Raw genomic sequence first — 11,806 nt, 5'->3', positions numbered from 1 at the left:
TTTTTTTTTTTTTTTTTTTTTTTTTTTTGGAGAGAAAGTGTCTTGTTCTGTTGCCCAGGCTGGAGTGCAGTGGTATGATCATGGTTCAGTGCAGCCTCTATCTCGCAGGCTCAAGTGATCCTCCTGCCTCAGTTTCTCGAGTAGCTGGGACAACAGACACACAGCACCATGTTCAGCTAATTGTTGTTTTCTTGTAGAGACAAGGTCTCACTATGTTGTCTAGGCTGGTCTCGATCTCCTGGGCTAAAGTGATCCTCCCACCTCAACCTCTCAAAGTGCTACGTTATTACAGGTGTGAGCAACCACACCTGGCCTAGGGAATTTTTTTTTTTTTTTGAGATGGAGTCTCATTCTGTTGCCCAGGCTGGAGTGCAGTGGTGTGATCTTGCCTTACTGCAACCTTCACCTCCCGGGTTCAAGCAGTTCTCCTACCTCAGCCTCCTAAGTAGCTGGGATTACAGGTGCACGCCATCACGCCCGGCTAATTTTTATATTTTTATCAGAGACAGGGTTTCACTATTTCAGTCAGGCTTGTCTTGAACTCTTGACCTCAAATGATATGCCTGCCTTGGCCTCCCAAAGTGCTGGGATTACAGGCATGAGCCACCAGAACCCAGGCTTGATGCCAAATTTAATGCTCAAAAGGAGGTTGTGAACTTTGGGCCTCAGAGACACTGCTTTAAATAAATATGTTGAGTTTTAGTTTATGCATCTGAGGCCTCTGAGTTGCTTTGAGACCCTTTCTGCTTTACTTCCACAGTGGCTAGGCTGAGTTAAAAAAATCTTCAATCAAAATCATGAAAACAGTTGTAATTTTTAAGATATTGAACAGATATATTGTATACAGGAACCAGAATATGGGGGAAAAAAAGTATTGCATGAAACAATCTAGAAATTATGTTTCCTTGACCACTCATTTTTCTTCTTCATTCATAGACCAGGGCTTGCTTTCTGAAAGCAAGGCATAAAAGTCCACTGCTCTTCACTCCTCTGACTTTTGAGACTTTCTGACTTAAAAAACCTAGTCTTTTTTTTTTTTTTTTTTTGAGACGGAGTCTCACTCTGTCACCCAGGCTGGAGTGCAGTGGCACGATCTCGGCTCCCTTTAAGCTCTGCCTCCTGGGTACACGCCATTCTTCTGCCTCAGCCTCCCGAGTAGCTGGGACTATAGGCGCCCGCCACCACACCCGGCTAATTTTTCGTATTTTTAGTAGAGACAGGGTTTCACCGTATTAGCCAGGATGGTCTCGATCTCCTGACCTCGTTATCAGCCCGCCTCAGCCTCCCAAAGTGCTGGGATTACAGGTGTGAGCCACCCGCACCTGGCCTAAAAAATCCTAGAATCTTAAAAACAAGTTATTTACATTCTAATAGCAGTCTTTATGGAAGTAACACTGTAACAAATAATCTTTATCACAGTTTGAAAGCTCACCCTATTGAGAGAAGACAAAGTTCGGAAGCAGAAAACTTATGAATCCCCAAATAAAAGTGCTCAACCAGAGGAAAATTAAACTTGGGTACAACTTAAACTTCATCCGCTGGCTTTTAGCTGGGGCTTTTAAAATGTGATATAAAAATGATCAAATGCTAACAGAAGCAATAAATGCAATATCCATTGCTCTGCCTCCTACAATGACTAGCAGCCTTGTTATCTCAGATACAATAAGTGCTCTATCCCACAAAGTGCTTGTGTTCTTCTTTCCTAAGGAATCTTGGAGATATTTATGCCATCTAAAATATTCTGCAACTGGCTGGGCATGGTGGCTCATGCCTGCAATACCAGTACTTTGGGAGGCCGAGGCAGGCGGATCGCTTGAGTTCATGATTTCAAGACCAGCCTGGGAAACAAGGCAAAACCCCATCTCTACAAAAAATACAAAAATTAGCCGGGTGTGGTGGCATGTGCCTGTAGTCCCAGCTACTTGGGAGGCTGAGGCAGGGGGATGGCTGGCTTGAGCCCAGGAGGCAGAGACTGCAGTAAGCCAAGATTGTGCCACAGTACTCCAGCCCGGGCAACAGAGCCAGATCTTGTCTCTAAATATATATAAATAAATATTCTACAACAGTATCATTTCTCTGGGACCTGAGAGGCAGCCCGGTAGTACATACTAGATGTATGTACTTTCTTTTTTTTTTTTTTTTTCTGAGACAGGGTCTTGCCCTTTCACCCAGGTTGGAGTACAGTAGTGTGTACTTACTGTACTCAGCTCACTACAACATTTGCCTCCTGAGCTCAAGCAATCTTCCTGCCTCAGACTTCCGAGTAGCTGGGACTACAGGCGAGTGCCATCACATCCACCTAATTTTTGGTAGAGATGGGATTTCACGATGTTGCCCAGGCTGTTCTTGAACTCCTAGGCTCAAGTGATCTGCCTGCCTCAGCCTCCCAAAGTGCTGGGATTACAGGCGTCAGCCACCCTGCCCTGCCAGATGCAATTTTCAAAGGAAAAGGAATCATTCCACATGTACTTTACAAATGTTCAGTCGGGTGCCAATCCTCTTAAGGAACTAGAAATTGGTCAGATGATTAATTACAAATGGTGAAAACCCATGCATTAATGAGCATGGTAAATTACAAGTGGTAAAAACCATGCATTAAAGAGCACAAGGTAAGGCTGGGCACAGTGGCTCATGCCTGTAATCCCAGCATTTTGAGAGACCCAAGAGGACTGCTTGAGTCTAGGAGTTGGAGACCAGCCTGGGCAACATAGTGAGACCTTGTCTCTACAAAAAAATAAAAAATATTAGCTGGGCATTCACCTGTGGTCCCAGCTACTTGGGAGGCTTAGGAAGGAGGATTGTTTGAGCCCAAGAATTGGAGGCTGCAGTGAGCTGTGATTGTGCCACTGTACTCCAGCCTGGGCAACAGAGCAAGAATCTATCTCCAAAAAAAAAAGAACCAAGTACTCAAAACTGGAGGTGTTTGATATTTTCAGTACCTTGAATTTTAATACTCCATTCATTTGATGCTTTTAACTTCTCTCAATCTTTGCACATTTGCACATTTATCTCTAAAGATAATTCCAGTGTCATCCAAAGTAGAAGTATAGGCACTGAGGGACTCTGTGATTTTTGCTTTATTGTAATCTGAATTTAGAAGAGATGACTTTTTGGGAACATGCAGCATTTTCAAGAAAATACCTATTATTTGCCAAAGTCCTAAAGCCAGAGGCATTAAAAACCTAACAGAGAAATGCTAAGTATGTTGCCAAAATGTTGAGTGTTGCCAAAATACACAAGCTGTAACTACAGAAGTTAAATAGTACCTTTCTTCCAAGTGACAAAGTGTTTCCATTAAAATAAGAACACTAATATTCCACATAGATTCAATAATTAAGTCTATGCCTTCCCTGTTTGATAGGGATACCCACAACTAATCCTAGGGCGAGACAAAGAGAAGTTATTTCAGGAGATTTCCAGCTTTCTTATGCCTAACTGCATGACTATGGGCAAATCAGCCCCCATTTCAATCTCTAAGGTCCTTTCCAGCTTACAGTTTTTAGAACCCAAGCTCCCTCCATAGCAGCAGACTCTTGCTCACTTAAGGAGCTTCCAAGCATGACCCATGTGCAGACTGTATTTAATCAGTTTAAAGGAGAAGCATTCCTGACATCTGATTATAGGGCTCAAGTCTTATTCACTAATTTCTAATTATCCTGGGAGCTTTATAAGAACCTAGTCTAAAAAGAATTAAGCTCAATCTTCAAGTATAACCAAGTATCTAAGGGAGAGTACTGCTGTAAGCCCAGGAGCACTCAGTCTTTTCTTCCTCCTGGCCCCCTGAGCTGAAACTTGACTTCACACCAAACCCCTGCAGTAAGTAAACGGAGGGCCCCAAGCTTACCATGCCATTTGCCCTTATAAACAGTTCCAAAAGAGCCTGACCCAATCCGAGTGGACAGCATCACTTCACTGGCTTCTATTTCCCAGTAATAGCTTGAATCTCTCTGTCCACGAGGCCTCTGAAACAAGTAGAGATCATTATTATACTCCATGCAACGGTAATAATCTTTTGATAATGAGCGCATCAAAGAAGGAATCAAGCCATATCATCTGTTTCTATATCTTTTAAAGATAAACATATTAACTATACTTCCGATTTTTGTCTTTTGAGAAATACCATTTCAGTTAAAGCACTGGCAAGCTGTCTGATGCAAGTGTGCCAAAAATGACAGTGATATTTATAATCTCCTTCATTAAATATATTTTATTAGAATCCTCTCCTAAAATAAGTTAAAAGTATTCTAATTTCCAATGAGGTTTTTCTTACTGAACCCTAATTGGCAGGAGGTACTGTTTCTATACTCACAATTTTGTTTTTCTCCTGGGTCCCAGATACTGGTGCCCGCTCTCTTTGTGCTGGCACGGGTGTTTTCGGCTGTGACCAGCCTGTTGGGCTCAGATTGTTGGGGCTACTGGACAGGGCTGAAGGTGAGGCTTAATAGACAAGACAAACAGAATCCACACAAAGATAAGCCAACAGAAGATACACCGTATAAAGAAAAAAAGCCCATTATTGTTGGCTAAATGACTACAGAAAAGTACCTGATTCGCTGTGACTTCGAATTGCATCCTGAAACAGAAAAGGAAAGCTGGTCAACTCCTACACACAAAAGATTTTCTCTGGGGGAGGGAAAAGAGAGGAGAAGGATGTGCAAGAACAAAATAGTATTACAAAACCTCTAAAAACCATAAAAATCCTAAACATACTCTAATCAACATTCCTTGATTAAATTCAGCAAGTATCAGTGGCCAGTACCTCCAAGGCTGATTTTTCATTAAATATTAGAGGGACTGGTATTAATTTTTTTTTTTTTTTTAGATGGAGTCTTGCTTGCTCTGTCACCCAGGCTGGAGTGCAGTGGCGCAATCTCAGCTCAATGCACCCTCCACCTCCCAGGTTCAAGCGATTCTTCTGCCTCAGTCTCCCGAGTAGCTGGGATTACAGGTGTGCACCAGCATGCCTGACTAATTTTTGCATTTTTAGTAGAGACAGGGCTTTGTCATGTTGGCCAGGCTCGTCTTGAACTCCTGACCTCAGGTGATCCACCTGCCTCGGCCTTCCAAAGTGCTGGGATTACAGGTGTGAGCCACCATGCCAAGCCTGGTATTAGTTTTTCATATATAATGAAAACCACATTCTTTTTCTCAAAAGAAAGCAATGTACACAACAAACATACTCTTTCAAGGGAAGCTAGCAAAGTTACTCCCAGCTGAGACCCTTCCAAAGATTGGGAATCTTGTTCCACTGAGGCTCAAAACTTTTTTTAAAAAAGGCAGGGTGGAGAGGTGGATTCTGGGGGAAGCTCGCTCTTACTCCACGAGGAGTTAGGCTAAATTGACTAGAAGTGGGATTTGAAAAAGGTAAGCAGCCTACATACTTTATCCAAGCCTAAAATCACAGAAAGCTGGAAAGACCACAAATCCAAGTTTAAAACCTACATTTTACATATAAGAAAACACATCTGAACAGGTAAGGAGACTTGGCAGGGTCACTTGGCAGAGCCAGGAGGTGGCAGAAATAGAACCAGAAACCATCATACACGGATCTCAGCCCTCAGCTCTTTCACCACAAAACACTGCCTTATGGGTAAATTTGGAAATTGGTTACATTCTACTCATGGGAGAAAGCAAAGGCTATCTTTAGAATTTATTAGAAACTAAACCCCAATCTAAAATTCATCACTTGGAATAGAATAATATAAAACCACTTGGCCCCGTATCCTCAAAAGGACATTTTTTGGGGGGAGGTCCTACTATTCTCTTTGTGTAACTACAGTATAGACAAGATACTTGTTCCACAAAACTATTACTAGAATGCTCCCACTCAATTATATCATTACAAGATAAAAAGAATCAAACCAAGCTGTTCCTCTGCTCCCAAAACATAATTCGGAATTTAACAAGAAAGCCTAGTTCTGGTTCCCAAAACTAGCTAGTCTTCAGAATTACTTGGATAGTGATTCTGACTCTGCAAAGAAGAATGATGATCCACCCCTAATCCTCGACCCAGGATTGACTGAGCATGTTCTGAAGGGGAACGTTGGAAGCCCAGGAATCTGTGTGTTTTTAAGTATAGCAGGATAACTGCCAGGTGGGCAAAACAGTGGCAAAAAATAATGTGGATTTCAATAGAAATCGGCAGCTGTAGCTTCATTATCCAAGTAATCTGTTCTTTGTTTTAAAGCAAAGCACAATTTATTTTATTAACCACAATTATATTCCTATGTAGTAGGATATTTTCCTTAATGTCATAGTAATTTTCTTCCCTATATCCATTAAATATTCCATATTTTATTCTGTGCTAATTTCTACAGCTGGATCAATTTATCCTAGAAAGAATTTTTCTATTGTTCCTGGAATCTAAATACTCAAGAGAACTATGAATAATCTGAGACTTACAAATAATTTAAATAAATAAAGCAACAATTAGTCTACTTTTAAAATGCTGACTCATGTGATTAAGTAACAGGAATCAAAATTTACCCTGCTTTCAAAGTAAAAAATGATTAGGGATAACAGTTGTGCTAATTCTTTTATAATAAAAACTCAAAAATTCTTGACACAATCATACATAGCTCATTACAACCTCAAACTCCTGGGCTCAAGCAATCCTCCTGCCTGAGCCTCCTGAGTAACTAGGACTGCACGTGCGCACCACCAAGCCCAGCTAATTTTCATATACCTTTTTGTAGAGGTGGGGTTTTGCTACATATAGCCCAGGCTGGTCTCGAACTCCTGGTCGCAAGTGATCTTCCCACCTAGCCAATTCTGACCTTTACTGTTCCCTGTAAGTATTACAGTGTTCATACAGGAACAAACCATTTAATAAAAGTAGCAGTAACTGGTATATTATTGTATTATCAGGACTAATCATAATGATAAAGCCAAAATAACAAAATTAATAGCTTATACATGACCTCCTCACAATAGTGGCAGGACAATTATGTTGAAAGTGATTTGAGGTCTGAGTGAGATAAACTGTGCCTGAGGCAGCAGATGTCTACATGATGAGAGACAGCATAGTTATCTCTGATAAGCTTTCAATAAAGGATATTTATTCCAGGGTTTATCAACCAAACTGACACATTTGGTACTAATATATAAACAGAATACCAATGCTGTGAGTACCAACTAAGTAAGTCTAACATTAGTCTGGTTGGAACTGATTTAAAAAAAAAAAAAAAAAACTTTTTAATGCCCTTGGCCTCAAAATCTAACTTGAGATTTTTTGTTTGTTTTTAAGGTGGATTCTTACCATGTTGTCCCAGTTGGAGTGCAGTGGCTAATCACAGGCACAATTGTAGCTCCCTACAGCCTAGAACTTCTGGGCTCCAGTGATCTTCCTGCCTTAGCCTCTGGAGTAGCTTGGACAACAGGCATACACTGCCATGCCTGGCCTAACTTAAGAAATTCATTTCACCTATCATCAATACCATATACAACATTTTTTTTTTTTTTATTTCTATTTACTCTCTTCCAAAAAAAAAAAAAAAAAAGGAAAAAAGAAAACATGGAAACAAGCAACAAGAAATATAAATTTAACTTAGCAACTATTTCATTTTTGGTAGTCTACTGTCTGACAGTTTTAGCAATCCTGTTAATTACAAGAAAGCAAAGGCATGAAGAAAAATACCTACTCTTCCCCTCAAACAAAATCGTCTGGACCACGCCCTGGGAGAAGCATTCAGGTTGTTATTCTAGTCCAAAGCAATGAGAAACAAAAAAGAATAAAGAACAAAGGAAGTATTTAAGTGTATTCAGTTGTTATTAAAGATGAAGCAGAAAGCAAATTAAACCAATAGGACATAACCAAAAGCCAAGAAAAGAAAAGCAGTTCAAAAACACTAGCTTTGGGCACTTGGACATCTCCCTAAATACCTGCTTATTAAATCCTAGGACTCCACCCTTTTATTTCTAAATAAAATCACAAAAGTCTTCCAGAGAATCTGTAGTTCTCCATCACTGTTATTTTCTGTCCCACACCAAAATTAAACTCCTCTTTAAATATCTTAGGCACTCATTCATTAAAAGCCTATTCAAATCTGATCATGGGAAGAGTTCAAATGTTAACATATTTTTCAGGAAATTTTAGTTCTCCACTTGAATGATATACCAACCAGACTATTCAGCCAGTCTAAAGATATTATGGATATAAAATACACTGTAAAAGTCCAGAGACCTGAGAAAGTGCTGCAACATTCCTTGATCAGATTTGAAACCCAACACTCTCTGAATAAATATCACCCTCACCCCATTAACTGACTGACATTACCACCCCCAACGGGCCCTATTACCTCAATCATCCTGCTGTCCACAGGCAGGGTGGTGCTGACCATGTGGACATTAGGTGTGGACGTCGACCTCTGCCTCTGGGACAGGGAACCTTCAGATGAGGGACTGGAGGTGTTAAAGGTGAAGGCGTGAGGTGTAGAATACCTGTGCTGAGAACTAGGCAAGGAGGAGAAAGAAAATTCCATGATTGGCATTTAGGCTTTCATACTGGTGAAGTCTTTCAACTACCTACTTGATTAAGATGCTTAAGGGCAAACTCTACCTGTAGAACCTTTGACAAAATGTTTGATTCTTTCAAATATGTGACATCTAAAAATTATCTTAAGTCTGGGTGCTTTTGGATACAAAATTTGGAACAGGAAATAATATATGTATTGGGAATTCAATGAAAAGGAGAATGTATTTTAAGTTTTCTTTTTTTTAATAAAGCGCCACCCGAATACTCCAAATTTTTACATCATCTCCGGGAAAGAATAGATTAACATTTGACAACCACACTACCACTTATTAAGCTAGTTGGAACATGCCCAGTTTAATTTGGAGACTAAATTTAAGAACTTTAAGATTTTAAACAGGTAAGTAGACGTGCTAAGCATGTCTGCAAAAAGGCCAGACGTTTTCATTATTTGTTCTAAAGATTAGTTTGAGGTTTGTTCAGATTCAGTTAACATCCATGTATGAATTAAAGGGATAAAAGGCCAGCTTTTCTAAGGGAAATTGTTCTATTGTCTTGAAAAAATGCCTTCCCACATAATTCTGTTTATGGCTTCAGAGGCCTGGTTTCCTCTAATCTTCAGAGGTAACTACAAACTCTTGGTCAGATCTGCTTTTCAAATTATCAAGAAAAATAAAAGTCACACACAAATATATATCCAGACATATGCAAATTCCTTATTCTGAGATATGCTGCCTTTAATAATTTCCATAGTAGTTTCACATTAAACATTACCTGATTACACATTATGTGTGTGTGTGTGTGTGTGTGTGTATTTTTTGGAGATAAGAGTCTTGCTCTGTCACCCAGGCTGGAGTGCAATAGTGCCATCTCAGCTCATTGCCTACCAGGTTGAAGATTCTCCTGCTTCAGCCTCCCAAGTAGCTGGGCCAAGAGGCGCATATCACCACATCCAGCCAGTTTTTTGTATTTTTAGTAGAGATGGAGTTTCACCATGTTGGTTGGCCAGGCTAGTCTGGAACTCCTGACCTCAAGTGGTCCACCCACCTTGGTCTCCCAAAGTGCTGGGATTACAGGCGTGAGCTACCATGCCTGGCCTAAAGTAAGATACTTTGGATGTAGATTTTACTTTAGGTTTCAAATTCATGTGTGTAACACTGAGCAATACGTGAACTGAACAAAACTGATTGTAAAGCTGGAAAACAGAGTAAAGACAAGTTATATGCAAACTCAGAGACACATTAGAAACAATATTTACGCTGAAAATATAACTAAATGTTTTTTAAAGACACTAGTCTATTTAAATACATGGTTTTAGCAAATGCAAGGCCATAACATGCATTTCAAAGTTAAGGGTTTTATTTTTATTGAATCACTGTATCAAGTTTTGGGACCCTTTCAATTGAGGTTGAACTCAGTACATACTGAGCAAAGTAGAATCTCAAGCTCTTTAAAATGTAATGACATATTAAGGAATATGCTACGATAACAGAAGAAACTATAGTCAAAGTCACTTTCCAGAATGTAAGATCTACAGATCCATAAAGAGAATTTCTACATTTTGCTGTACCACCAGTATCACATTCCACAAGAAGCAGCAGGGATTTCACATGAGGGAGGGAATGTGAAAGAAACTCTTTACTTTTTGTCTTCGAGCTTCAACCGCTCCCCCCCCCCCCCCCCCCCAATTAACTTTCTAAAAGAAAAGCTATTAGGTAAAAAAATTACACCTAACAGGCATCCTGGAAACAGACTCTCGCATACGACGCATAGTCAAAGAAGGTAGTGCTGGGACTCCACTATCACCAATAGTGGAATTTGGAAACAATCTAAACAAAAGCAAGGAAAGACTGTTTTTTAGGCTTACAGTAATCTTACAGAGACAATCAGCATGCCTTGCTTTTGCAAACTCAGAGCTACTAAAACTGAACTCTTCCCAGTCACATTTTCCTCAACTGTTTTACATTACCTAGAATAAAGGGAACAATATTCCAAATAATTGGGTTTGAATGATTATTGAATGTGAATAATACTAATCTGCCAATAAACATATGGGCTCCACTGTGCTTTTCTTTTCTTTTTTTTTTTTTTTTTTGTTGAGATGGAGTCTCGCTCTGTTGCCCAGGTTGGAGTGCAGAGGAGCAATCTCGGCTCACTGCAACCTCCGCCTCCTGGGTTCTCCTGCCTCAGCCTCCCAAGTAGCTGGGATTACAGGCACACACCACCACGCCCAGCTAATTTTTGTACTTTTAGTGGAGATGGGGTTTCACCATGTTGGCCAGGCTGGTCTCGAACTCCTGACCTCAGATGATTCACCCGCCTCAGCCTCCCAAAGTGCTGGGATTACAGGAGTGAGCCATCACGCCCGACCCAGTGTGCATTTCTAGGAAATACTGGTCCTATGTCTAGCTATATCAAAATAATGTTTTTCAAACTACAGTAGAACATTTTACAAACTATGTCACATAGAGCTTTTCTGGAAACATTCCATCTTGAAAATACATAGATAAAAAGACTAAAATAGGAGGAATAAATCACAGAAAACTGAGTAATTAGGCACCTTCTTTCCATGAGCTGGGTACCTGTCAGCAAGCCTCATAAGAACAATGCAAGGAAGGTAATACCCCCTTATTCAGATGCATGAACGAAAACTCAGTTGTGGTTATGGTTAATGACAACAGTGAGATTCTGACATATGTCTGTTAGACTCAGAAGCTTGTGCCACCAGGTGCGGTGGCTCACACCTGTAACCACAACACTTTGGAAGGCCAAGGTGGACAGACTGCTTGAGCTCAGGAGTTCTAGACCAGCCTGGGCAACATGGTGAAACCCCGTCTCCACAAAAAATACAAAAATTAGCTAGGCATGGTGGCAAACACTTGTAGTCCCAGTTACTCAGGAGGCTGAGGTAGGACGATTACTTGAACCCGAGAGGTCAAGGCTACAGTGAGCTGTGATCATGCCACTGCACTCCAGCATGTGAGACAGAGCGAGATCCTGTCTTTTTTAAAAAAAAAAAAAATTGCTGGGTGTGGTAGCTCATGCCTGTAATCCCAGCACTTTGGGAGGCCGAGGTGGGCAGATCGCAAGGTCAAGAGATCGAGACCATATTGGCCAAGAAGGTGAAACCTCATCTCTACTAAAACTACAAAAATTAGCTGGGCGTGGTGGTGTGTGCCTATAGTCTGAGCTACTTGGGAGGCAGAGTCAGGAGAATCGCTTGAACCCGGGAAGCGTAGGTTGCAGTGAGCCGAGATCATGCCACTGTACTCCAGCCTGGCAACAGAGACTCGTCTCAAAGAAAAAAAAAAAAAAAAAAAGGGGGGGGGGTTGGGG

The 11,806-nt window shown here is 40.6% G+C and overlaps 1 protein-coding gene across 2 annotated transcripts in view; it reads right to left on the bottom strand.

Annotated features, from left to right (window-relative positions):
* The window catches only part of RAF1 (Raf-1 proto-oncogene, serine/threonine kinase), an 85,973-nt gene that overhangs the window by 12,877 nt on the left and 61,290 nt on the right, over window positions 1-11,806 (bottom strand). The window contains exons 6-11 of one of the 2 annotated variants that reach the window (XM_017856111.1): window positions 10,201-10,299; window positions 8,298-8,451; window positions 7,641-7,700; window positions 4,546-4,573; window positions 4,310-4,437; window positions 3,845-3,962 (exon numbers count right to left, since the gene is read on the bottom strand). In XM_017856111.1, coding sequence (XP_017711600.1) covers window positions 3,845-3,962; window positions 4,310-4,437; window positions 4,546-4,573; window positions 7,641-7,700; window positions 8,298-8,451; window positions 10,201-10,299 — 587 coding nt within the window. The remainder of the gene's footprint in view (window positions 1-3,844; window positions 3,963-4,309; window positions 4,438-4,545; window positions 4,574-7,640; window positions 7,701-8,297; window positions 8,452-10,200; window positions 10,300-11,806) is intronic. The other variant, XM_017856112.1, reaches the window with a different exon arrangement.

The sequence above is a fragment of the Rhinopithecus bieti genome, unplaced genomic scaffold (genome assembly GCF_001698545.2).
Source record: "Rhinopithecus bieti isolate Rb0 unplaced genomic scaffold, ASM169854v2 scaffold_44365, whole genome shotgun sequence".
In the NCBI taxonomy this organism is placed as follows: domain Eukaryota; kingdom Metazoa; phylum Chordata; class Mammalia; order Primates; family Cercopithecidae; genus Rhinopithecus; species Rhinopithecus bieti.
Note: the sequence above shows the minus strand (reverse complement) of the source record. Positions and strands in the feature narration are given on the sequence as shown.